The sequence below is a fragment of the Mustela lutreola genome, chromosome 4, assembly GCF_030435805.1.
Source record: "Mustela lutreola isolate mMusLut2 chromosome 4, mMusLut2.pri, whole genome shotgun sequence".
In the NCBI taxonomy this organism is placed as follows: Eukaryota; Metazoa; Chordata; class Mammalia; order Carnivora; family Mustelidae; genus Mustela; species Mustela lutreola.
Window position 1 is genome coordinate 88,510,648 of NC_081293.1, and position 26,407 is coordinate 88,537,054.

General features: G+C 53.6%; 1 protein-coding gene across 3 annotated transcripts in view; it reads right to left on the minus strand.

Annotated features, from left to right (window-relative positions):
- Positions 1-23,704, minus strand: part of CAPN9 (calpain 9) — a 39,519-nt gene extending 15,815 nt beyond the window's left edge. The window contains exons 1-11 of one of the 3 annotated variants that reach the window (XM_059170497.1): positions 23,377-23,704; positions 17,660-17,729; positions 14,258-14,376; positions 12,517-12,650; positions 8,654-8,822; positions 7,605-7,688; positions 4,811-4,896; positions 2,723-2,800; positions 1,870-1,965; positions 1,209-1,369; positions 45-202 (exon numbers count right to left, since the gene is read on the minus strand). In XM_059170497.1, the coding sequence (XP_059026480.1) occupies positions 45-202; positions 1,209-1,369; positions 1,870-1,965; positions 2,723-2,800; positions 4,811-4,896; positions 7,605-7,688; positions 8,654-8,822; positions 12,517-12,650; positions 14,258-14,376; positions 17,660-17,729; positions 23,377-23,589 (1,368 nt within the window). In that variant the 5' untranslated portion in view covers positions 23,590-23,704. The remainder of the gene's footprint in view (positions 1-44; positions 203-1,208; positions 1,370-1,869; positions 1,966-2,722; positions 2,801-4,810; positions 4,897-7,604; positions 7,689-8,653; positions 8,823-12,516; positions 12,651-14,257; positions 14,377-17,659; positions 17,730-23,376) is intronic. The other 2 variants (XM_059170496.1, XM_059170498.1) reach the window with 2 other exon arrangements.
- Positions 23,705-26,407: the final 2,703 nt, after the last annotated feature.

Consider the following 26,407-nt stretch of genomic DNA (forward strand, 5'->3'; position numbering starts at 1 on the left):
GCACCCGGGGTGGGGCTCTGAAGAGCGGTTTGTTTCCTACCCACCTGGTAAATGGCGTAGCCAATGGTCAGCATATCGGCTCCAAACCTCTTGAATTTCCTTCGATCTTTCTGCATCAGGGCTATGAGGAAAGTGCAGTCCTCCTGCCCCTCGTCTTTCTCGGTCAGGGACAGTTTTATCTGTGGATTGGTCCAGAAGGTATCTGCCATTTGAAAGAAGTGGTTATTTCATCTTCCTCAAAAAAAGCACAAAAGACAAGCACAAACAAGTACGTGTGCACGCGCACACACACACACACACACACACACATACACACACTCCATTCAGCCCCACCACATCTTCCCAAACCCGAGAAAGTCATTCATTTCTTCTCTCCCTCTTCTGATGACCCTCACGCCCTACTTCCTGTGACCCCAGTGAGAAGGCCAAGTGCTTCCCTTTCATCTCTACCCTTTCTCGAGCCGTTTCCCATGCAGCTTTTTAAAGACATTCCTCTGGGTTTGCTCCATCTTATTTCTCTCATGTGGTATTTCAGAGGAGAGGACTGTGCCCCTGTGTTTGTGCAACATGAGGAGAGCCCACCCCAGGCCCTGCTCTGACGGTGAATGCTGATTGGCTCATCCTAGTCTCTCTTGCTGCAGAGAGTTGGAACAAAGCCAACGAGCCTGCAGCATTTCCCCGGCAGTATAGGCTCAAGGAATTCCCAGTTAGAGGGATTGACCCCAAGTTGAGGACTTTCGTTGGCTGACTCTGTGCACAAGTGAGGGCTCAACAAGCCTTGGATGGTGCTGGCAGCCCTTCTGTGACTATAGAGAAATCTGGACTGAGGAAGAAGTCCTCAGAGAGAGGGCAGAGCAGAGAATCCCAGACCAATGGCTTGATGGAAGTATGCCTGAAGCCCATCCTGCTTCTCCTCTGAATTTTTCAGCCATGCAAGGAAAAAAATCCTTTTTATTGTTAAACTAGCATGATTTATGTTTTTTTATTACTTGTCATGGGAAATAATCTAAGAGGCCAAACAAGTTTTTCCCCTAAACAATCTGATCCGACTTTCTGCTACGTCTCTGTAGCCCTCACTGGCCATCCCAGAAATCCTGCTAACTCTGCACTCAGGCTTTCTCTAAGGTCCAGGTGCTGGCCTGCTGACGTCTGCCAGGCTGGACTGGACACTTGGCGATGACAGAGAGCGTGACAGGCGGACTACCAACCCAGGAAATTGCGGCAGCCGCCAGCGGTGGAGCCCCGCACCCAGCTTCCTTGATGGACTGTCACCTCCCACTTGTGGAGCGCGTTCTCTTCCAGGGCGTCAGGGGTGAGGTTGCAGATCTCCACTTTGTCAAAGTGGGTCTTGAAGTCCCTAAACGCCATCCTGCAACAAGGCAGAAAGACACCAGGCATAGAAGGCGATGGTGACGTCGTGATCCATTCATTCGCTTAATCATCTAACCAACCAGTAGTGAGTCCCCGTGCCCATCCTCAAGGATGGGGAGAACTCAGGTGTGGGCAGACAGAAAAGACACAAGCAAAGCTAAGGAGAACCTGGGTTCAGGGACTGCATCCCCGCCCCCTGCAGCTAGAGTGGGATGTGAGCGGTGATGTGCAGGTCAAGGCTCTTAGGGAGCGGGTGGGGCGTCTCCTCCAATCTTTCCTGTCTCTCCACTTCCGCTGACTTTTTGAAGATGGCCAGGGGGCCCCGGAGGATGGTGAAGCCATACCGAGGAAGGAGCTTGGGTCCCTGAATCAGCACGAAGAGATCCACCCACAGAACAGGGATGTCCTGTTGGACTGGTACAATGAGTGAGCGATAAACTCTATTGCATTTGTGTTTTCATACATCCTGAGTCTACTTATTACAGCAGCTGGTGTTACCCTAAGTCCTCAGTGCCTTGAATCGGGAGGCCACCATGATGGAATTCTAAATCACGCCAGCTTAGCACTTGGACAGGCTTCAAGGAAATGTTAGAGCTGGAAAATAGATATCCACATTACAAATGACAATCTGTTGGTTAAAACTGTAAAAATATGGAAGACAGAGGCTATGCTCGAGGGGAAGAGGAGGGGAAAAGCTAGATTATTAGTGTGTGCTGGTTTTTGCTTGCTGTGTTTAATAAGGCCTTTAAGAAAAAAGTGAGCTCCGTTCAAAATTGACTGGTTTGCTCCTCAGGGAAGACAGCTGGACATCAGAAATGTGTGGTCTTACAGGGTTAGAAGCGCCAACTCTTTTCTGGACCCCTCAGGAAGAAATAAGATCAAAAGAAGCTTCTAGAGACGAAGGCCCATTAAAAACTCCCAGGTAAGCAAAGCTATTCCACCCCACAGAAAGTCCAGATTAGGAATGTTTCCTGCCCACTTAGGTCTCTATTTTTGGATGCTCTCAAGGTCACTGCCATCGGGGTCCCATGTCATCAAGCTGGACAAGGGGGCAGCCCCTGGGAGAAGCAGGACAGCCTGTCTGTCTTCAAATACACCATGAAAACTTGGATGAGAAACAGTTCGGAGGAGGGATGCTGGGCTGGAGACACAGGCTCAGCCCCACGTTTCTATCAAATTCTCTGCCAACACGGATGAGCACAAGGGGCTTGAGACAAATGGGTTTGATTTACCCTAAGAAATGGAACAAAGACAGACAGAAGGCAAGCAAGCGAGCCAAGGGCTCTCGGGGACTGCGCTCATACCCGTTGTGTAGCTCATACAGCAAGAAGAACAGAGACGAGCACCGTACCAGAACTCCCCGTCGTCCAGAGCCGTGTGACACAGGCGCTGTTGCTCAGCTGGGCCCACAGAATGCCACTCAGAGGAACTAGGAGGAGTAAGCAAAGTCGGTGGAAAGGATATTGACCTTGGAGGGGGCCGGGGCGTCCCTCCCGAGGAGCCAGCGTGGTGGCTGTGTGGGGACCAATTCTGGTCAGTGCCTACTCCCTGGGCCCCGGAAATGCCCCCAGGGATCTAGAGGATGGCTGGAAAGTGCACATCCAAGAGAGCCCATGGTAAGAAGTCTTCGGGGTCCTGAGAAGCCCCTCCGTAGGGGATTATCATAGGACCATCCCAGTACATGGAACACCAGCAAAACAGCAGAAACTTCCAACTGGAACCCAGAACAGGGATGACCTGTGTCCCGGAGCACCTCCTGATCTCTCCTCTTCATTTGTAAGTGACGTTTCAAAAAGCAGTAAGAAATTTTATGTTTGCTTGGACTTGACATTTCACAGACTAAACGCTTTCTGTAGGTGAGCTCGCTAGGAAACCTCCAAGGTCACTGTGTCTCTGTGATCCACACAGCCGCCTCCAAGTGGTTCCTGCTGAGTAACCAGCACGTGGTACCCAGCCGACGTGGCTGCCTCGTCCACGCCCTACAGAGCTTGTCCCGGGAAGGACCCAGGTGAAGCCCCTCTCCAGGTCCTGCGTGCGGTACCCAGAGCCAGGACCTTCCGAGTGGCTCCCGTCCCATCACCTGCTGCCCAGCTAAAGAACTTTCAGGACTTCCCTCCTAACAAGCAGGGACAGGAGCAGGATCAGGATGGGGACCTGCCCTCCGTCACCCCGAGGCTGAGCGGGAGTGGGAGGCAAGCTCGCCTTCCAGCCTTGACCCCAGGAAATGCACTTCCCTTATTTCTCCCTCTGTGTGTTTCCCAGGAGAAGGCACGAGTGGCCCTTTTACAGGCTGTGTTCTCTAAATGGAAGGACACTGTAATTGTCCATGTGTGATACGAAGCGTCTCATTAACTTTGATTTTAATATTTCTGTTCTTTCCATTTCTGCCAGGAGAGGGAGGCTGATCTCTTCCCTCCTGTGATGTTGGTGTAAATCCATCTCTGCCCCAGGCCCTGGGCTCTGAGAAGGCAGAACCCAAATGGGGCTGGGAGGTGGTGGGACATGAGCCATGATGGGACCACCAGCCCCCCCAGGGGTGTGCGCTGTACCCTCAGGTTGGAGTCAGGTTAACAGAGACACAGACACACTGATGGCGGGCGACATGGTGGCCTCTTTGTGATCTGAGGACAAACACAGCTCAAGTTCTTTTACTCAGGCTCTAGACTTGCCGGAGGTCTCCCCAGAGTCCCACAAGCTGTGAGTGGGTCGGGTTAGGACAGCAGGACCTCAAGATGGCAGAGTCCTGCCTGAGGGCGGGGGCAGCTCAGGGAGGGTCCTGCCCAAACCCATCTGAATGTTCCCAGATCTTAGCCACCTGGGCCGCTTCCTGGGGACGAGGAGGGGACACACACCTGCAGGGGAGAACTTTCTTTATAAAGGGGGCCAAAGAAATAGCTGCTAGTTGACTGCTCTGTAAGGGGTGCATTTCTTGTTCCAATTCCTGTTTCTCTACTGGGCGGCCAGCCTCTCACCAATGGCCAGGGACCAATCAGAGAGAACCCCATGGTGATCAGCTCGGCAGTATTTCGGGGATTCTCACAACTCAAACACTCACGGCCACCCCACCCGACCCCACAGGTACACTTGCACACACAAACACACTGCATATTGGAGCCACTCATCCCTGGAGAGAAAGCCCCTCGCGACATCATGGGGAGATGACGTCATGTCCCCATGGGACAAAACAGATCCACTGATGTAAATACAGTAACGGGAAAGGGGGAAAAGCCCTTGTAAGCATGTTCCCTTTTGGCTGCATGGTGGGCCAGAGGGCTGAAGAGGGAGGAAGTAAGTCCACCCCAGCTGCAAAACAGTCCCCTGAAAGAGAGCCAGGAGGGAACTGGAGACACAGTAGCCCTTCCTTGTCTGCCTGCAGAAGCCAGCCCCGGGCCAACCCCGGGCCTCTGTGCCCTGGGAAGGCAAGGAGGCAGGGACTGACCTGTCACTCCAAGATCCGTTCCACTCAACCTGACCCCAAGGATTCCGGACTCGGATGAGCTCCGTTTTCCGGCCTCGGAAGTTTACCTAGAGGGAAAAACATCAGGGCAATGTGGAATGGTAAAATCCAAAAACATCAGGGAAACGTGGAATGGTGAGCTCCGGGCTCCTTCACCTCCGTCCCAGCTAACTTTCCCCAAAGCCTCTTGACTCTGACACGAGGCTAGTCACCAACTATGCTACATTATGAATCATGCCAGAACGGATACACTGTATCTGGGAAGTAAAGTAGAATTATAAAGAACAAGAAACCAGTCCATGTGAATCTTCAAATGAATGAGTTTTCTCTCTGGACTGGAGTCGCTGTAAGGGCAGGGACTGGGTCTTACTTCTCAGTGTACCGTCGGCATTGAGTACAGCGAGAGGTAAAGAGTTGTTTGTCCAAAGGGCTCAGGGAGCTATGAGTGAGTTTTCTTCATCCTTGATATCTTACTCACAGATGAACGAAAATTGTATAGGGCTATGCTGGGAACTTAAGCAAAGATAAACAAAACCACTTCTAAGTCTTCGGACTCCAATAATCCCCCCTTTCAGGTGTCAGGGGAGGCTTTCTGCTGTCCGTATGGAGCACCCTCGAGCCAGTAAAGAAAGATGCTTGGCCATGACCTTCGTGCTCTGCCCCAGACCAGGAGAAAGGGCCAGTGCATGTTAGCAAGATGGTGGAGAAAGGAGAGTAAAATTTCATGAGCCAGAAATTTTAGCTCAAAACATTCCATCCTCATGCCCTGGGCACAAAGCTTATTTTTGATGTGAAAATCAAGTTAGTGTGACCTCTCCAGAGTCTAGGACGTAGCTTATAGCTCATTGTTTAAGAGGTTCATTAAGTGAAGTGCATGGGGAAAGTCAACGCATTGGACGGGGAGAGCAAGGAAAAGCAACTGAACGGATGTGATGGAAAGTTTCTACTACCGGGAAAAACATTTAGAAGATGTGCCAGTAAAAATCACATGCCTCCTGGGGCGCCTGGGTGGCTCAGTCGGTTAAGCGTCTGCCTTTGGCTCAGGTCATGATCTTGGGGTCCTGGGATCGAGTCCTGTATCGGGCTCCCTGCTCAGTAGGGAGCCTGCTTCTCCTTCCCCCCGCTCTCCCGACCCCACTCCTGCTCATGTTCTCTCTCTCGTTCCCTCACTCTCTCTCAAATAAATAAATAAATAAAAAGACTTAAAAAAAAATCACATGCCTGGACACCTGGGTGGCTCAATTGGTTAAGCAGCTGCCTTCGGCTCAGGTCGGGATCCCAGGGTCCTGGGATCGAGTCTTGCATCTGCCTCCCTCCCTCTCCCTCTGCCTGCCACTCTGCCAACTTGTGCTCTCTCTCTTGATCTCTCTGTCAAATAAATAAATAAATTTACCTTTCAATAAATAAATAAATAAATAAAAAGAATAAATGAAAAAAATCACATGCCTACTCAAACGAGTGATTGGCAAGGCATTATGGACAGGGAAGGAGGGGGAAAAGAGCCTGTGCCGATGGTTCAGTTCTAGAGAGTCCCATTTCCTCCGCCGCCCTGAAGGCTCCACTCAGAATCCCCTGACAGGGAGGCAGGACAGGCTTCCTTCCAGATTCCCTGCTCCCCGTTTCTTTGGACTGTGTTACTCAAAATGTGGGCACCGACAGGAGAGACCAGAGGGGCTGGGCCTGAGACTTGTCCAACTGGGTCTAAGACTTGGGTCTACAGACTGGGTCTGAGACGTGTCCAACAGAAGCACAAAATAGGCCTTTAGACTTTGCTGAACTTGACTCCGAAACACTGTGGCCCGTGGCTTCTTATCCTTCTCTTCCTTCTCATCTCCTCCCCTTCTCTTTCCCACACGTCCCTTCAGGAGCTCTTGTCCCAACTAAGCACCCCCTAGAAGTCAGAGGGGTGCTGTGTGGGGTCTAGGAATCCCTGGGAATCAGTTCCATCCTGGGCTACAGCTGCAGAAAATGGGATTTTTGATGGTTATTATTATGATTTTTTATTATGTTCAGTTAGCCAACATACAGTACTTGATGGTTATTTATATGCCAACTTGACTTGGCCACTGGCACCCAGACATTTGGTTATACACCATTTTGGGTGTGTCTGTGAGGGCATTTCCAGATGGGATTAGCCTTTGGATTGGGAGACTGAGTAAAGCAGGTGGGCTCGTCTAATCAGTGGAAGACATGAATAATGCTAGAGAAGGCGGGCGAAGGGAGAATTCACGTTCTGTGTCTGACTGCTGAGCTGGGTCTTTGGTCCTCTTCTTCTCTCAGGCTGGGACTTGTACCATTGGTTCTTCTGGTTCTCAGGCTTTTGGACTTGGACAGGGAGACCCCTGCCAGATGGCAGATTGTAGGTTTTCTCAGCCTCCATAATCCTGGGAGCCAATTCCTCATTCCCTATTTGTCATCTATCATCTATCATCTATCTGTCTATCATCTATTGATATCTTATTGGTTCTGTTTCTCTAGAGAACTCCAAGTACTACAAGACTGATACAGAATTAGGGAAGAAAAAAGAAAAGAAAAAACAAAGCCCAGTCTCTCACATGAGCCAAGACTCTTACACTAAGCCAGGTGGGTATTGTGGGCTTCTCTCTCTCTCTCTCTCCTGTTTTGCTCTTTTGGTTTCCAGCCTGCCTCCTTTAGATGAGACCTTCTCTGAAACGTCTGAAGCTGTGGTGTAAACTGGGATGCCCTAAGTCAGTATGAGGGACAAGCACCGCCAATCTGTTCCTGTTCCCTATCCACAGGCGTTCACATCGCCTACCTGGTCAATTCCTGTCACACTGTACGCATGGCCCTTAATGAGGCCAAAAGGCGTCCGGGCTTCAGATTCTGCAGAATTTCTGATCTAAAATGTGAAAAAAAAAGCAGTGTTGGACCCCTTGGATAAGTCAAGTCTTCCCTACCTGCCCAGACCCAGCTCCGTGCCTGGCCCTTTCCCTTCCACTCCCCCAGTTGAGAGCCATGTGCCAGACACGTATCAGGTAGGTACACAGGACACCCCGAAGATGGTTAGCAGGGACATACAGCAGTTCCCAGGCTCTTCCCAGGGAGAGGAAGACCCTCAGTCTTGGCTCAGACTCCAGGGAAAAGTTCAATTTTTGCCTCCAGACAGAGCAATTTGATCCCTCCCCTCATCAGTTAGCCCAACAAAAGATAGAAGTACGAACCCATACACCAAAGAGAGGATCAGAACTGTTTAACAGTGTCACACACAACTCTATCACACACTTGAGAACACAGAGGAAAGGGATAACTTAGTAGCAAGGAAGACATTCCCAAGTTAACCCAAGAGGAAACAGAACTCGAATGGGTTCTAAAAACTGGATAGAATAACATTACACGTGTGTGTGTTGGCCTGTTAGACATTAGACAAATCCTGTTAGACCCCTCTCTGCTGGTATGAATGGTTTAATGCTATAGGAAGTAGTTAAAAAAAAAAAAAGTTTCAGAAAAGTATAGAGTAAGACTCCATTTAGTCAACTCAAACTGGATTTCTCCTGTGTTTGTGTAGTTAGGCGCATGCCTGTTTGTCCCAGTAAGAGGTGGGGTGTGACGGGCACACACCGGGTGTCCCAGGGCTGGGACTTGGGCAGGATCATTCTGCCTGATACAGGAAGTGTGCCCTAACTTTGTAATTTGGAAAACATTAAATTAAAACTTTCATTTTAAGGACAATAAATAAACATTGACACATCCCCACCCCCACTCCCTGGAAGTCATGGTCCTCCTCTCGCCAGGACCAGGGCACCTGCTGGTCTGCAGCCCGAGGACCCCGCGCCGGGAACGAGAACAAGTAAAGGAAGGACTTACGTCAATGGAGCAGCCCACCAGAGAGCCCCTCTTCAAAGCCTTCTCTAGAATCTCACAGAAGTTCTCTGGAGCCTCTTTGGTTGCAAAGGTCTCTGCTACACCCCCGGTGAAGTCTTCCATGGCCTCTATGGTGCTGCCCCCCTTCAGAGCCTCATAGCTGCCGTTCAGCCTGTCGGGTGGCGAGTAGGGACAGTGCTGCAGGGACCAAGGAAGGCCACCAGGTGGCGCCCCTTGACCAGAGTTTTTCTAACTTTTTTTTTTTTTTTTTTTTTTTTTAAGCTTTTATTTGACAGACAGAGGCAGAGAGGCAGGCAGAGAGAGAGGTGTAAGCAGGCTCCCTGCTGAGCTGGGAGCCTGATGCGGGGCTTGATCCCAGGACCCTGGGATCATGACTTGAGCCGAAGGCAGAGGCTTAACCCACTGAGCCACCCAGGTGCCCCTCTAACTCTTCTAACTCCTCTGCTGGCCTTGCTCTGGACTGGGTGTTGTGGAAGGAAGGCGGGAGGCGGGGATGCAGCTTTCCATGCAGCTCCAAGGATCCTGGGCTCTCTGTGAGGCGGGCAGGGCGGTGTGGTGGTAAAGAGTGTGGACTCTGGTCCCTGACTGGCCTTGACGTCAAGGGACGAATCCGCCACTTACAGACGGAGGCTCCGGGGACAACTCCCTTCCTCAGGGCTTCAGATTCCAAATTTACAAAACAGGGGTGATGGGTGTATGCTCCCTCCCAGGACAGCTGTGAGGTTTGAATGGGGCTGCCTCTCTCTCCCTCCTTCTCCCTCGTCTTACCCAGAACAGGGAACAGGACTTGACTATGAGGGTGTTAGTTATACACAGAGTGAGAAAAGGTGAGGGTCTTTCTCTTCCTTCCTGGTCTCACGTGCTCCCAAACACACACACACACACACATACACACACATTCTGGCTTGAATTTTAAAAATAAACTTTTCCATTTAGAACAGTTTCAGATTTATAAAAATAAATCTGTAAATAGTAGAGTTCCTGTATATCCCTCCCCCAATTTCCCCCAGTGTTAACATCTTACATCAGTGTGGGTACACCTGCTACAGTGATGAACCCACACATTATTACTATTAAAGTCCCTACTTTCTTCTTATTTCCTTACTTTTTACCTCATATGTTCTGTTTCGAGATCCCACTGGGATATCACGTCACATTCAGCCCTCACGTCTCCTGAGCCCCCTCTTGGCTGTGACAGTGTCTCACACGTGCCTTACTTTCCATGACCTCGGCAATTTTGAGGAATACTGTCTGGTGTTTTGTAGAATTTCTCTTGACTGGGATCTGTCCGCGCTGCTTTTCTATTGATTAGACGGGGTTAAGGGTGTGGGGGAGGAAGACCAGAGAAGTAGCGTGTCCCTCTCCCCATGTCACATCCAGGGTCCAGACTGTCATCATGACTTATCGCTGTTGATGGTGCCTTGACCACTGGGGGGAGGTCATGTCCGTTAGGCTTCTCCATAGTTACGCTCCTGCCCCCGTCCACGCTGTCCTCTTTGGCAGGACACCATCATGTGCAGTCCTCCCTTAAGGAGCAAGGGGGTTTTCTACACATTTAATTACTTGCAATTCTTCTACGTGGGAGATTTATTCTTTTCTGCAATTTCTATATTCAGTCATTTATATCAGTATGGACCCATGGGTAATTACTTTGTACTTTGGTTTGGAATCCAGTGTTACTCTGTTCATGTTATTGCTAATTACTGTTCCAAGTTCTGGCTACTTTCATCCTTCAGCTTGCTCCTGTGTCCCTTTGACATAACCCTATCAGTGTGTGTGTGATCTCCGAGGATCCTTTTACCGAATTCCCTTGATTGGAACAGCGGTATTGGACACCAAGAAGTAGGGGTGCTTGTTCCTGTGGGGTTGCTATTCTTTCTGGGCCTCTCTGCTGACAAAGTGAGATGATGTGTATACCCTGACCCAGGATATATACACGGATCCCTCTGGAACCATCTCTACTAAACAAAGCGTGAGTACAGCCTGAGTCTCCAGCCCTGAGCCGCGACCATAGGCATCATTCTAAGCCTCCTCCCCTTGCTTCTCTGTAACCTCCTCTCCAACAGTGAGAAACCTCGCCCCACCGCGTGCGCTCCGTCCCTTTAATTGGTATATACATATAACGGTATCAGAATTGTCATCCTTGCCCCTTTGAGAAGCAACTTGATCAGCCTGAGTGAAAAAGCTCGAGTATGATTCCTTTTGCTTTTAGTCTTAAAAACCCCATTCATACCCACATCATTCAGGTCAGCTCCTTTTTCTCCTACCCCTTCAATGAGTTTGATGCATAAATTTGCAGTACAGTTAGATGAAAGGCGTGGTCTGTATTTCATCCTGGGATTCCTTATCCTTCTCAATGATTTTTAAAGCCTCATGTATTGGGGCACCTGGGTGGCTCCATGGGTTCAACCTTTGCCTTCAGCTCAGGCCATGATCTCAGGGTCCTGGGATCAAGCCCCACATCGGGCTCTCTGCTCAGCGGGGAACCTGCATCCCCCTCTCTCTGCCCACCTCTCTGCCTACTTGTGATCTCTGTCTGTCAAAAAAAAAAAAAAAAAAAACAACTTCATGTATTAAAACGTCATTCTTTGTGCGGTAGTAAAGTTTCATAGGTTTGATAGATGAATGGTGCATTCACGATTACAGTATCACACGATATAGCTTTGCCACCCTAAAAAAGATCCCTTGTGCTTCACATTTTCAACCCTATCTCTGTCCCTCCCTCCTCCTGAACCCCTGGCAACCACTGATCTTTTTACTGTCTCCATAGTTAGCCTTCTCCAGAACATCATATGATTGGGATCATACGGTATCCCTATAGCCTTTTTGGATTGGCCTCTTTCACTTAACAATACGCATTTAAGATTCATCCATTTCTTTTCAGGGCTTGATGGCTCATTTTTTAAAATCACTAAATAATGTCCCATTGCCTGGAGGTACCACTATTCGCTTATCCATTCTTCTTGAAGGACATTTGGGTTGTTTCCAGCTTTGGGTTCTAATGAATAATACACAATAAACATCCGTGTGCAGGTTTTTGTGTAGACATAAGTTTTTATCCAAAGCACAAGGGCTCTTGCAGTTCCTGTCTCTGAAGACAGGTTTCTCATGGCCTGAAGATCCAGGATCAACCCAAGAGGGACTCTCAGGAGAGCTCTGCTGTCAGCTGAGCTCGGAACGCAGGCTGGGTGGCCGTTTGCTGACAAGTTGACGGGCTGGAAATCAAGGGTGCCGGAGGGATCCAAGGTCATGTGGGAGGTGATTGAAGATGACTGTTTGGATTCTACTTACCTGGAGCTTCCTCAGCTCATCAAATCCACAGAGACGGAAATCAGCAGGATGGTTGCTGGGGCGGGGCGTGGGGGAGGGGGAGCTGGAGTTGGGTGGGTGCAGAGTTTCCGTTTTGCAAGTTCTAGATGTGGGCGCTGGTGACGGTCGCAAGACTTAATGTCACCAAGCTGTATGCTTACAAATGATTAAAATGGTACCTTTTACCACAGCCCAGATGTTCGCGCTACAACTGTGCTTGGTGGGAAGTTGGGAGAGCCAAGCTCTGTTAACCCACCCAGATTTTCCTCCACCTACTCTCCCAGCTCTTTGGGAGGCCGGGCACAGGATGGACGTGCGTCACCACTGTGCCCAAAGACCGGCCCAGGGAGGCCATGACATGAAAACTGTCCAGGCTACTCCTTTTCCACCTCCAACCCTGACCAAGCCCCCGGCAGGTGGGTCCCCCTGGGCCACACCTGTCTACCTGTGTCCCTGCTCCCTGAAGCTTCCTGATAAGGCTCCAGGAGTGGAGACCTGCTTCCCGGACAGGCCCTGCCCGTACGAGGGGCACTCACTTGGCGTAGGCTTTCTCCAGCAAGGCACTCCAGAACTCTTGGTGGTCGGCAGAGTGGAGGAAGACCAGGCGGTCCCTGAAGGTGGGCAGCCGGTCATCGACGACCACGTCCAGCCACTCGCTGTGCTGCCAGAACTGTCGGCCAAATCACGGGGCTGAGTTCCAGGGGAGGCCAGCCCACCCGTAAAGCCTTGTCTTTCTTCTGGAGGTAAATCTCACGCGGCTTCCATGATGGGCCACCCAGACTGTGGCCATCGAGCCACAGGCGGAGCCTCCCACCTGCCACGGACACAGGCTTGAAAACCCTGTGTCAACCCACCAACGCCACGGGCCGATGGGACAGGGTCCCACAAGGACACTGCGGGGTGGGCTTGTTAGCTCTTTGCTCTCCTGAGGGAGGGGCCGGCCGTGGGCTTGTCCTGCGCTTGCAACAGTGCGGTTCTCTACACCGTCCCGTTAACCAGAGGCCGGGGTCTTAGCTGCCCCTTCATCTTCCATTCCCTCCTTTTTTTTTTTTTTTAAATTTTTTTTAATTTATCTGACAGGCAGAGATCATAAGCAGGCAGAGGAGCAGGCAGAGAGAGGAGGAAGCAGGCTCCCCGCTGAGCAGAGAGCCTGATGTGGGACTTGATCCCAGGACCTGGGATCATGACCTGAGCCGAAGGCAGAGGCTTAACCCACTGAGTTACCCAGGCGCCCCTTCAGTTCCCTCCTTGACGGGGTGGGGGGGTGGGGGGGTGGAAACTCTACCGCTGATTTGTTTTGGCCATTCACAGAGAGAGAGAGAGAGAAAGAGGCTGTGACGGGGCAAGAGAACCCTTGTGCCAGGCGTGCAGACATGAGGTGAGTGTGTGTGCATAGATGGGTGTGCGTGTGTGTGTCCATGTCCCTGTGCGCATGTTCTCGCACACGCATGTGCACATATCTGCGTGCCTGCGTGCACGTGTGTGTGAGTATGTGCGGGTATCTGTCTGTGTGTGCGTGTGTTCCTCCTCATTCAGCTGGCCCAAGAGAGACGCTGAGGTAAGAAGAAGGAGAAAGTAGAAAGAGGGGAGCAGACGCAGGGGTTCCGGGAGCTGCTGGTTTCCAGCTTGGGGGGAACATTCTGAGCGCGTCAGACCAGACCACCCAGCGTCTGGCCGAGGTTGTGAGTTTGAAGGAATATTTCTTGGGCTCCCAGCAATGAGCCCTAAGGGTTATGCTGGGAGGCCGCATGGCATGGGGCACTACCACCGGCCCCAGCTGGGCTCCCCCGTGGGAGCGTCACCCTCCCAGCAAGTGTCACTTCAGGCTTTCTCGGGGGCATTTGGGACTTTGGGTCCCGCACACGCACTACGGGGGTAGACGCTCATGGCCTCAGGGCTTCCCGGAGCAGGTGCAGAGTTGGGGCTGGCCATCGGGGGTGAGCTGGCTCAAGGGATCCTGAGAATGGCCCAGCCCGCTGAGCTGACCTCCTTGCAGGCTCACACCTGTGCTGTGGCTGAGGACAGGAGAGAAGCGGAAAGGGGGGCCTCACTCCCAACGCCCTGATTCCCAGATGTCAGCGTGTGACTGACGGGTCCCCGATGGGGCCTGTGCCGTCCTTCCTGTGCATTTGGAGGTGACCCCATGACACAGCATGGTTTGGGGTGCGGCTCTCACACAGAGAGGTCATTCCTTTCAGGATGACCAGGCAGCTTAAGAGGCCCCTGGTGTCGTGCTGGGTCCCGAGAGCTAATGCCCAGGCTGAGGCTCCCTCTTACCTGGAAGTGGAATATTCCGGCGTAACCGGGTCCAAAGCTTTGGTCCTGGGGGATGACCCGTGCCAGAGCTTTCTCGTTCAGCGTCAGGGAGGCGATGGCAGCTAATAGCCAGCAGTCGCCTGCAGAAGGAAAGCCACGCGTCACGGTTTTCATTGCCAATTCACCGTGAATGGAAAATTCTATGCTGGGAGGGGTGGGGCATTCCGGAGGTGACCACATCTTTTCCACATTTAGGGAAATGGACGGAATACCAGCAAGTACGTCTGTCCTCCCCTTCTGCCTCGCTTTCTGGCTCTCGCCGTGCCGGGTTTACCACGCACAGCTGTCGTGGCCTGGGGGTGTCCGACATCAGCTCTGTGCTGTTCCAGAGGATTCCCCGCCACAGGGCCGAGGCTGCGGACCTTAGCATCAGTGGGGGTGCTGCAGCCCGAGAACCTGGGGGTCCTCGTGGGCTCGGGGAGTGAGTGTGTTTCTGGGACGGATGCCTCCCCAGAGCACAGACTTGGCGGAGTCAGAGATGAGAGCGGCTTTGGTTACCGCTCATTTTCAAGGTCTGCTGATGTCTGCAGCCGAGACCTCACACTGACACACGGAGAGGACAGCTCCGAAGGGAAGCCAGACATCAGACGGCACTTCATCTGGGCTGTGCCAGCATCTGGGACGCATCCCCTTGCCCGCCCTGAGGCTGGGATGGGCACCTCCTGTCACGGCTGCCCAGGAGCCCCGTGTAAGTACCCATCCACCAACGGGACCTCTCTGTCTCATACCAGATCCCTTGGTTGGCAGTCAGTAACCTTACCGTCATTGGAATTCAAGACCCAACACATTCAGTGTGGCTTCCTTGGGGTTCCCGTTTCTGGAAAATACCATAGAGCCCACGAGCCCTGTCTGATAGTGTGTGCAGGCAAGAGGGACTCGTGGAGGGCCTAGCATCAGGAAAGTGACTCACAGGGTCGCCCTGCTTCTGGCTTTCCCTAGGGTGTCGGCAACGGGGCACATACCACTGGTTCCTCAGGCGTCCACTGCTCCTAGCTAACGAGCAGTGATGTGGAGATGCTAATGAGAAGGGAACTTTCCAGGATCATTTGTTCAGCAAACCTCACGGAGTGCCTCCCGGGTGGCAGGGGGGCAGTCCCTGCTCTCAGCTCTGGGGTGGTCCTGGCGGGCCAGAGTCTGGGCAGGGGTGGGGGCCTGCTGTGGGCTGACGTCTTCCCTGCCCTCCAAGTTATGACTTGGCCCAATGCAGGAAAATGCGTTTCTTTTCCTAGAGCGCGGCAGCTCAGATCTATTCAGCCAGGAATGTTCTGAGCTTTTGAAGGGGGGATTCAGAATCCGGTGCTGTTCGTGCGATGTAAAGCAAAGGGAAAAAACGCAACAACAAAGCAGTATTGCTTTATCTCTCTGCTGGGCCCGTGGGGGTGCATGGCATTGGTCCTATCAGTGCTACGGCCAGAAGAGGCTCCCTCTGAAGGTCAGTTCGTGGACAGCAGGGTGGGCATGCAGGGAGCCGACGGCTAGCAGGGAGGGGCCGGTGATCGTGTTGGTGGTGTTCTAGCTCTACTTGGGGTGTCAGGCTCACAGTCCTTCATTTTATTGTCACCCTTCATAGTTTAAATGGATGCTATGTATGGTATTTGGAAGTAATAAAAATGTTACAAAGTGGGGCCCCTGGGTGGCTCAGTTGGTTAAGCGTCTGCCTTTGGCTCAGGTCATGATCCCAGGGTCCTGGGATTGAGCCCCACGTTGGGCTCCTGCTCAGCAGGGAGTCAGCTGCTCCTTCTCCCTCTGCCCTCACCCCTGCTCATGCTTTCTCTATCTCTCAGATCAATAAAAAAATCTTTTTAAAAAAAGTACTACAAAATAATAGTTATAATCAATACCACTAAGGTTAAATATGCAGTTGTAATTCCAAATAGACATTTGCACTCATGCCACAGACCAAAACATTGAAACACAAAGAGCCTATAGAAAGCCTTTCTATCGAATAGCAACATAGGGATGGGAGGGGGGCAGTGAGGGGAGGCAGAGGAAGAGTCTGGAGGGAGAAATGAGAGAGATGAGGAGGAGGCAGGCAGAGTCTCCCAGAGCAGGCTTACTCCCAGCAAAGGAAGACTGATCCGAATGTAATTTTTCCCCAAAGGTCTAAGTCATAGCTAGGATGTGTAATTCTATCATCTGTGTACAGCTGACCCTTGAGCAACAAGGGGGGAGGGGTGCTGAGCCCACACCCCGACCAGCACACAGTACGAAATCCACATATAACTTCTGACTCTCCCGAAACTCGACAGCCAGTAGCTTGCTGTTGACCAGAGTCCTTACTGAGAATATAAATACAATTAACACGTATTTTGTGTGTTCTCTGTATTCTGTACTGCCATCCTACGATAGGAATGCAAAGAAAAGACAATGTTAGTGAGACAATCATAGGGAAGAGAAAATCCATGGAAAGTCGGATGCTGTGTTATCTCCCCCCCAAAAAAAATCCACGTATAAGTGGACCCGTGTTGTTTGAGGGTCAGCTGTATCTATCGATCGATCATCAACTATCATCACTCTCGGTCTGTGCCTCTGGTTTCTGTGTGTGGCGCAGCTGGTTGGTGAGCATGGGGGCTCCATTAGACCCTAGTGGAAACTCAGCTGAAGGCTGGGCCTCATAAGCTTGCCGCTCTGCTGGTGGGTTTTTTTTTTTTTTTTTTTTTTTTTAGGTTTTTTTGTTTTGTTTTGTTTGTTTGTTTGTTTGTTTCCCACAGAATAAAGATAGACTCAGTCCAATTTTGGACTAAATCTGACATGCCAGACCCACCTAAACAGACTCGGGGGACACTCTCAAGGCCTATTTTAGGAAGGAGACTGTGGAGCTCCCAGAGGGGGTCCCCCAAAGCCCGAGCCCCCTGGAGGGCAGGGTGCAGTAATGGTTTAGAGCAGGTTCAGGTCCTGACTCCAAGCTGTCACTCCCATGACTAACGCTACTCAGCCTCCCTCTGCTGCGGTGTCTCCTCTGTCAAATCGGAAGGGTGACCGGGACCGTGACCTGGAGACCGAACTAATACATGTGAGTATGAGTTGTGTCATGGTGCAGGGAGCAGGACCAGCACCGCGGGGTTGCTCTGTTCTCTGTGAACCAAGCCCCACGCGGCAGGCGTGTCCGCCCCCAGGGGCCCGAGAGCGCAAGGAGCCCAGAGTCCAGGGGGCTCCATCCGGGGAGCAGACGGGCAGACTGGGAGGGAGGACAGGAGGAAGTAGCGGGTGGTAATGGGGAAGTTCCCCCAGACCCCGTGCCGCTTGGGCTTCCGGGGGTCCCATGCTGCTCTTGCTGGGGGGACAGCTCCGAGGCCCCGTCCTGCTGACCCCCGGGGTGCTCGCCCCACCCACCCCCCTCCGTGCTCCCCCCCTCACACTCACCAAGCTCCCCCTGGCAGATATCGGTCCTGGTGGCTCCTCCGAGAATGAATTCTGGGTTTTTCACGATTTCCTGGAAGAACAAAGGCGTTCCTGTGATTGCAGTGTGTGATTGGAGCGGGCTCAGGGTTTCTCTCCTTTCTGGGAGCAGAGGGCTTTTTCCTATATCCGGTTCTTTTCCCATGGAGGGTGCCATAGACCTGGGCCTGGCTCTGGCCGATTCCCCCCTCGAGGGAGAGATCCTGCCTCCTGGGCAGCCCCTCCACACCAAACAACCATCTCCTGCCATGCCCGGTTGCAAAGCAGGACCATGAACTGAAGATTCCCATTGCTGCTCAGGCCCTGGGCTAGCATTCGGGGCGGGGCGGGGGGCAGTGTGGCGGTGTGGGGTGTGAGTTCGAATCCTGACTTTCCACTGCGGGCTCTGTACCCTCTGTGGGCTTCAAATTCCTCATGTTAAAATGAGGTAATACACACACCACAGACCAGTGACCAGGATCAAACACAAACTCATGCTCACCCACCCAACTCCGTTCATTTTTAAATTATGCATCGTGTGTATACGTACATACACGTGTGTTTATACACAGACATATACATACACATTACATAGCGGGTGATACATGCGTGTGTCTCGTGCAACTTAACCTCGGTGCATTATAATATTTCATTCTATATTGCCCATAATTATATTATTATGTGTACACAATTACTTACATATACTTATAGAGAGACATGCATAAAGCATTATCACAAGAGCGTTTGAAAGCGATTATGTAAAATTCATATATTCGCTAAGGCATCAGTCTCTGTTCCTGGCAGGGACTAAGGCAAAGAGCACAAGAGAGTCCCTGCCCTCCCAAACTGCTGAGGGACTGGGGGACCAGACCATAGACACGTGTCCGGACATGGGTCCCACAGCGGCAAGTACCAGGATGGAAAGTGACGGTGTGGGACGGGGGCTGGGTGAGCTGGAGCCATCAGGGAGGGCCTCTCAGGGACGTGGACAGTTGAGTAGGGAGTCCTGAGAGGGCCAGGGGAGAGGAAACAACAAATCATCAAGCATGGAGGAAAGTTCTGGCAAACAGCGGCTGCTTGGTCATTTAACAGGCTCCGAATGCAGGCGGAGTGAGAGGCCTTTCCCACCTCTTTCCAGAAACAAGACTGGAGGCAGAAATCCTTACCAGCACCTGGGTGGTGCCCTGAATGGTCTTCCTCAAGCTCCCCGGGACACTTCTCCTCTGGTCTCTGTCCCAAGGTATCAGCAGGAGGATGGAGATTTCTTCACAGGAAGAAATTTTGTCTTAAGACGAAGAGCTAAAGGGTAAGATGATGGGGTTCTCTCTGCGGCCCCCGGGGTGGGGTCAGCCTTGTGGAGCAATGGCCGTCCCAAACGTCTGCCCGGATAGCACTGCAGGGGCTTATTTGTGTTTCCAGTATTTCAGCAAACTGGGCCAGGAGAATCTGTGAACCCTGCCATCGGCTCCCCATAAACCCAGACGTGACAAAGGTCTGACCCAACACCCTGAGTGCCGGCTCCTTCAACCCTGCCCTTAGCTCCAGGTGTCTGGGAGCCATGTCACTGGATGACTCTTGTCTCCAGAATGACAGGCAGGGCCATGGATGGTGATGGGGGCAGCTCCTCTGTGCCAGGCTCCCCGGCTTGTGCAGATCCTTTCATACGCACTCTCCCCGTTCCTGGAGGCCCGTCCCCTGGGTGTTTGCAGGTGGTTCCAAGCCAGGCCAGTGGAAAGGTGCAAGCCAGGAGAATGTGCTCCTCGCAGGAGCCATCCCTGATCCGCAGAGGGCTCCGGGCCTGCCATCTAGCTTCCCTAGGCTTGGTCTCCTTGGACCAATGTCCCGGGACATTGGAATGTCTGCCTTGGACATTCAGGGCCAGGTGCACAATGCGCATTGGAGCCCCTGCCCCCAAGAGCCCCCCAGGAGCTCTCGCAGCAACCAGCCCCTAACAGCAGAGCGTCGTAGGGCCCTAGCCAGCCGAACTCCCCCCGCCATGGCCCCATCCCAGTTGCAGGTGGAAGATGGACTCTGGAGCTGGCAGATCCTGCCCGGCAGGCTGGGCCTCCCAGAGGCCAGATGGGCTGTGGGCAAGGAAACCCCCCCTCCGCTGCCCCCCCATCCCTCCCCTGCCTTCAGCTGGCCCAGCCCACCAACGGCACCAACTGTGCCAGCAGCTGCCACCGCCGCTGGGCTCCACCTCGCAGCTAGCTGCTCTCGCCCAGGAGAGTTTCATCCCATGGCCTCAAACTGCGGATGGATGGAGAAAAGTGCAAAGGAGAAAACCCGGAGGCTCTCATCAAGTCAGCAGGGATTGGCTATTGGGGCTGCAGTGGTGGGACAGCCCGAAGCGTGGTGGACGCAGGGGTCTGTCCGGTGCTCCTGGGAGTGAGCGAACCCGCGTCCGGTTGCCGGGTTCCGTGAATGTGTGCGCATGTGGCCGAGCCAGCCGACAGATGTGGGTCTCCCGCCCAGGGAGCGTGTGACCCCTGTAGGCAAGCACCTGTATGGTCCCCACGTCCATCTTGCACACGGAGTGGTTCTGCGTGGATTCTGGATGCATTGCATGGGTGCTGGGGCCGTCCCACATGTATGGGGGGCCCAGAGGTACGGTTGTTCTTACGAAATGCTGTTTGGGGGCTCGAGGATGAGGGTTCCCTGCTTGGGTCCTGTGACAGGAAGATCAGAAGCGTCTTGACAAACCTGGAGTGAATCCAGGCCAAGGACTAAGCGGCCTGGAAAGTTCCCTCTTGGGGCCTTTCTAACAAGTTGGGAGAGACTGGGGGGGGGCGCTGTGAAGGTGCGTGGGGACCTGGGGGTGTCTCTGGAGGCACAGGGGTAGTAGCAGGGTCATCTCACACAGAGACAAGGTGCAGGGTCATCTCAGCCACAGGCCGCCGTGTGCACAGGCTGCCAGGGGGCCGTCAGCCTGGGCTAGCAAGGAGCTATCCCAGGTTTAGGCTGAGCAGTTAGGGAGGGAATTGCCTAGAAGGAAGCAGAAGGATGCAGGCAGGCGGGGGGTCGAAGAGAAGGCGGCCACTTCCTTAGCAGAGGAAGTCAGGTTGTGGGTCCAGGAATTCAGGCCCCTAGCTGGACTGCACCGTGGCTGTCTGGAGTCCAGACCCACTCTTCCCCACTCCGACACACAGCTCTTTCCATGAGGCCTGCTGTAGGGCAGTTCACCTTCTCTCCCAGCAGAACCTGTCGCCCCACCCCCACTGTAGACCCTCAAGTTCTCTCCCTCAGTGCACACCTTGCCCTGGGCTTCCTGGAGGGTGAGTCCGGTGGCCCGGTGCCCTCTGCTGTCCCCTTGACTTTTCTGATCCGGCTGCTCTGGTGCTCACTCCCCATCCCGGGAGCGCAGCTGTGTTTGACAAGAAGGTGGTGCTGCGGGAGAGCACCCCGCCCCAGAGTCCCACTGGGCAGCTCCCCACTTGCTGCCCAAACAGGCAAACCCTAGTGCCGAGAAGATATGCAAACAGCACCCAGGCCCCAGAGGCCTTCTGGAGGGACACTGGCAACTCGTACCCTTTCCTTCCTGCGGCCTGCCCACCCGCCAACCAGGGGCCCCAGACCCCGTCCTGCAGGAGAATCTCAATCCTGATCCCCATCAGCCTGCCGCTCCCGATTTCACACACGTCTGTAAGAAGTCTGCAGAACACCTAGCCCTCAGATTGCAAACAGATAAGTGTGTTTCTGGGAATGAGGACAGAAGGGACCATGTCAGGGGCACGCAAAGTGACAGGCAGAACAGTTCTGAGAATGAGTCCGTAGGAAGGACAGCAATCGCAGACCCGAGTTAAGGTAAACAAGGAAACCATTTTGCCCCTGGCTGCGGATGGAGGGGCCCGACTGGACAGTGGCCTCACCTGTCCTTTGGGGCAACCCCGAGAGAGATCAGCAGTGGGGAGGACCACCTCCTAGAGCTGAGATCTGGGACTCTGGACTCCCTCGGGGGCCCCGGGGCCCTCGCTCCACTGCATGAGTGGGAACGGTGGCATTGTTCACGCTGGCCTGTGTGCACACAGCTTTCCTGTAGGAGAAATTCCAGCTTTGGCAAGAAGGGGAGTGGCAGGCAGCGGCAGAATTACAGGTTAAACCAGGGGGTGGCAGTGCAGACCGCAAGGCAGGTGCCTCCTCCTGGTTACCATTAGAGTAGTAGCGACCACGATCACGGACACTTACGTACAGGCTCCTTTCTGCCTGCTCTACACGTTAACAAAGTAATCCTTGCAACAGCCCTGCAGGGAGGCAGCATTATGACCCCCGTTTTGTGGAAGAGGAAAGTGAGGCTGTGGGAGGCGCGTGGCTCGGACTCTCCCAGCTGTGGGGAAGGGTTCGGCGCGTTCCCTCTTTTGGGGGTGCCGAAAGAGCCACCTCTTCCAAAGTCATGGCTTTTGGGGATACCGCATCCCGTGACTGATCCGTGAGGGGCACAGACACAGGAGTCGCTGTCACCCCGACACGAGACGACTCTGAGGGTCCATCCCAGCTCCAGAGCACCCCGTGCAGCTGGCTGAGGGCTTTATGGGACCATTTAGGGACCGTTTAGGACAGCCAGAGCCTCCTCTGCCCAATCCGGCTCCCCATCCGGCTGCACTGCAGGTGTTCGTCCTGACAGCGTCCGTGCTAAACAGATTCATGTCCTTACGGGCACTGCTTGTGTGGGCTCCGGAGAGGAGGTCATGGAGCCGTTGGTGGCATTGCTCTGGGGTGACACCTGTCATAGCTATTGTGACATCAGCTGCCACCTGCTGCAGATGGCTGCTGGACGCTGGGTCTACACTGGTCGTTACTGTTCCCGCTTCACTGGGGAAGGGACTGAAGCTCAGAGAATTTAAGCGCGAGGACCAACGTCAAGGAACCAATCAGTGGCAGGGTGGGACCAGCACTCAGGGGCTCACCTTTCGTCTAGCCCTCTTTGCACTCTCCTTGTCCATAGCAACCTGCCCTAGGAGCCCGCCTGGAAGGTGTCCCCACCTGGAAGGAATGACAGCCCTGTGGCGCCTGAGGTGGGCGGAGATCAGGGCCTGACTAATCCAGCACAGCAAATATTGACTCCAGCTGATGGCCAAGGAGTCCCCTCCAGACAGTTGGGGGTGGGGCAGCTTGGACGCTGGCTCCCTTCTGGGAAGGGGGATGCGTGGCTTGGGGAAAGAGGCCCTGCTTCCGAGTGTTCCATCCATCCCATGGGTCCTGAGCACTTGTGGCATGACTGTCCCTCCACGCTGAGCATCCGGGCTGCAGGCAGAAGCCACGGGACGTCCCACGTGTATCCCGGCAGCCTCAGCACACGGGGCAAGGCTGCCTCCCACCCCGCTCCGCGTGTTTGCCTTTGTGTTCCCATAGAATGTGTCCCCTGAGACTTGTGTCCCACTCACCACTTAATGACAAGCCCATCTCTGGCTCTGGGCCCCAGTCCTGGCTCATGCCAGTGCGAGGCAGAGAGCTGGGGGTGGGGCGTAGCCAGATGCCCTGGGCACAGCCCTGTTTCTCTGGCTTGCTGGTTGATGTCCTCTGGGTGCCAGTCTCTCTGCAAATGGCACAGCATCTCGACAGGAGACCTGGCAGATGTGCGTGACAGATGTGTCTGTGTGGAGCCCCCTGCCTGGCCCCTCCTCTCCTTGCTCCCCTCTGCCATGCTGCTGAGCCCACACCCCTGCCTGGCACCCCCCCATCCCACCACTTCCTCTTGCACTCACCCCTGGCCGTTTCCACACGAAGGGGATCTGGGGCCTCTCGCTGTAGAAGAGAGAGGAGTTGTTGGCTGGGAAGTCTGCATCCTCGAAGAGGACGCCCTTCTGCACACACGCCTGCCTCAGCTGCTCAAAGCTCTGGCCGGAGGAGTGGGTGATGCGGGCGTCCTCGGGAACTGGGTGCTTCTGGGGCCCTGGGGCCCTATAGAGGTAAGGCATGGCTGTTCCCTTGCTGGTGGGCAGGTGTTCCCCTGCTGGTGGGAAACAAGATGAACGTGCCAGTCGGGAAGGAGCCGGCTCAGGGAAACCAGGGCTCGGTGGCCCTTGGCCTCTTCCTGTTTGCCTGGGAACCTCCCTGCGAAGGCTGAGATGAGGCGCGCCCCAATGGCAAACGTAGAGAGAGCTCTGCCCTCCCCGGCGCCAGCAGACCCAGAGGGAGCAGTCAGCCTGGGCCGACTCCAGGCAGAGGCGGCAAACTCTTCTTAATGCACTGGGGAGAGTCCGCGGGAGAGAGAGGATTGCTTTATGGGAAAAGAGAGCAAGAAACCAAATTGGTCAGCATTTGCTTTGCGGGAGAAGAGTGTACTGTGTGGTCCTGAATCCCATCCGAGGTCAGAAAGCTGCAGGGTTTGTAGTCAGAAGGGAGCTTAGGGGACCATCATGGCACCCATTACATGAACAGAACTTACCCAGCGCTCTCTCCAACCACCTCATTTTGATTTAGAGCAGGGGTCCGCTAACTTTTTCTGAAAAGAGCCAGTTAGTCAATATTTTTGGCTTTGTGGGGTCATACGGTCTGTTGTAACTACTCAAGTTTTTGGGTTGTAGCTCAAAAGCAGCCATGGATACTATGTGATGAATCAGCATGGCTATGTGCCAATAAAACTCTATTTACAAAAGCAGCTGGGAGGCCAGATGTTGTCCAGTTGGCATGTGGCGGCTGACCCCTGATCGGCTGGACTCACAGAGGACGTCAGCTCCTCCTCCAGGGTACGGACGCCTCTGTTCTCGAACATTCCAAGCAAGAGGTGTTGGGAAACATTTGCAAAAGCAGATATCATATGAGTAAAATTCTCTGTCCTGTAAAGCTCTACAAACAAGATTTCACATTTGGGAAGAAATGAGGTTTAGAGTTTGGAGGCTAAAGTTTAATAAAAATATTAGCCGCTGTGTGGTACTCCTGGTCTTCTAAGCACCTTACAACGACGTCTCTGCGGTTCTCCAGTCACGGTGGGTGTCGGAGGCACAGGGCCTTGTGTTAGTGGGTGCAGTTAAAAGCCCATGACACGAGTTTTATAGGACCTCCCAGTTCCCAGGAATGTTCCTTTAGTTTCACACACTTCCTGTCGAGTGGATCCTGCGTGTTGTGTTTCATAGAGAATGCGTAGACATCGACTGGTGACATCTGGGGAGAACTCCCAGGTTTGCCTGGGGTGACTGTGAGCAAAGAAGCCGTGCCTGTTTTCTCGGCATGAGTCAGGACAATGGGGTCTCCCTAGGGCCGCAGGGGGTTATGGGATCAAAGCAGCCTGTAGAGTCCAGGCAGGGTCAGCGGCTGTGGCTTCCTCCTGTCCCTGTCCTCACTGTCCCCTGCCCCATCCCACAGAACTGCGCAACCTCTTTTGTTGTGTCTCTTTGTTTGCACAATAAAAGATTCTGGAATGATTCTGTGCCAGAACCAGGGGAGCTGCCCGGAGTCCTGCGTCCCGCTGCCCCGCAGACAGCTCTGTTTAGAAGTGATTAAGGACGCGAGCCAGGGAGACTGGTGTGACAGCAGGAGGGCCCTCCACTTCTGGATCATTTCCAGGAAATGATCAGCAACCTTGGTTTCTGAGAATTTCCCCTCAAATGCCCCAGCGAGGTGGAAAGGGAGCTTGACGTGAAATCTAACACCGGGAGGAGTCACGAAGGGTCCGCTTCATGCCGGACCTTCCCCAGGCTCCGGGAACCTGTGTCCTTATTCCGTCCCCATAACAAAACCCTCTCTGGGCAGGAGTCTTTCCACGTGGTCTCTCCTGCGGACTGGAAGAACCAGACTCTTTCCTGAAAGCCTGTTCTAGTTACTGGGAAATCAGAGAGCGCATTGCCGTTTATGACCACCGCGGAAACGCCTCCGCACGGGAAACATACTGAAAACACTTAGCAATCCGCAGCCTGTTGGGGTTTGCCTTGCACCCTGCTCCCAGGACCGTGGTCCCAGTAGGGGAGACAGGACTGAAGCCAGGACCCTGCCCCAGAGCTCCTGTCTGCCTGCGGGGCCTCAGGTGTTACTACCTGGTCAGCCTTCTTGACCCCTCCCAGCTCCATCCCTTGGGATGAAGGATGGCCAGGGTGCAGGCAGGCGGATTACCCACCCCCACCTCCCGCAGTGCTGTGGGCTGATGCTCCCGCAGCGCTCATTGCCCCGGCTCAGGGCTGCATCCGAGCACCTCTGAGCCTGTTCTGGGAAAGCAGACACCGTTCTTGAGCCTCTCAGTTTAATTTTCCAAACCTTTGCTTCTTCTCAGGATGGAAAAGGGTTAGAGGAACCTCAGCCACACCATCTGGAGGCCCGGCGGGCATGCACACCTCCTCCAGGCAGCCCCCCCGCCACACACACACCCTAGGAAACGCTCTGAACACCTCGGAGAGGAAGGTTTGTGGGTTTGCCTGTGGGAATGGGGTGTGTTTCTTGGAATGAGTTCTCTCTGCTTGCCGCCAGCTGAGAGAGAGACCTCGGTGGCTTCGAGACCCGTGGGCCTCATGGGACCATTCATCATTTGGGTTGTATCTCCTTTCCCTTGACAGGAACAATGTGCTGGAGTGAATTCTAAATTAATTGATCCTTACCAGGGCCTCAGGGGGCCTACTGGTTCTTCTCTTCCACACCCCTGGCTTGCACTGAGTATGTTTTGTTTTCCTTTCTCCACAGTAAGCCCTGATGGGTTTGTGCAGCAGAGGGATCAGAGGATCATGCCGGGGTGGGGGTTGGGAGGAGTCTGTGTCGATGGGGTTGAGAGCCAATGATCTGGCCCCTGGCCCGGGCGCAGCCACTTTG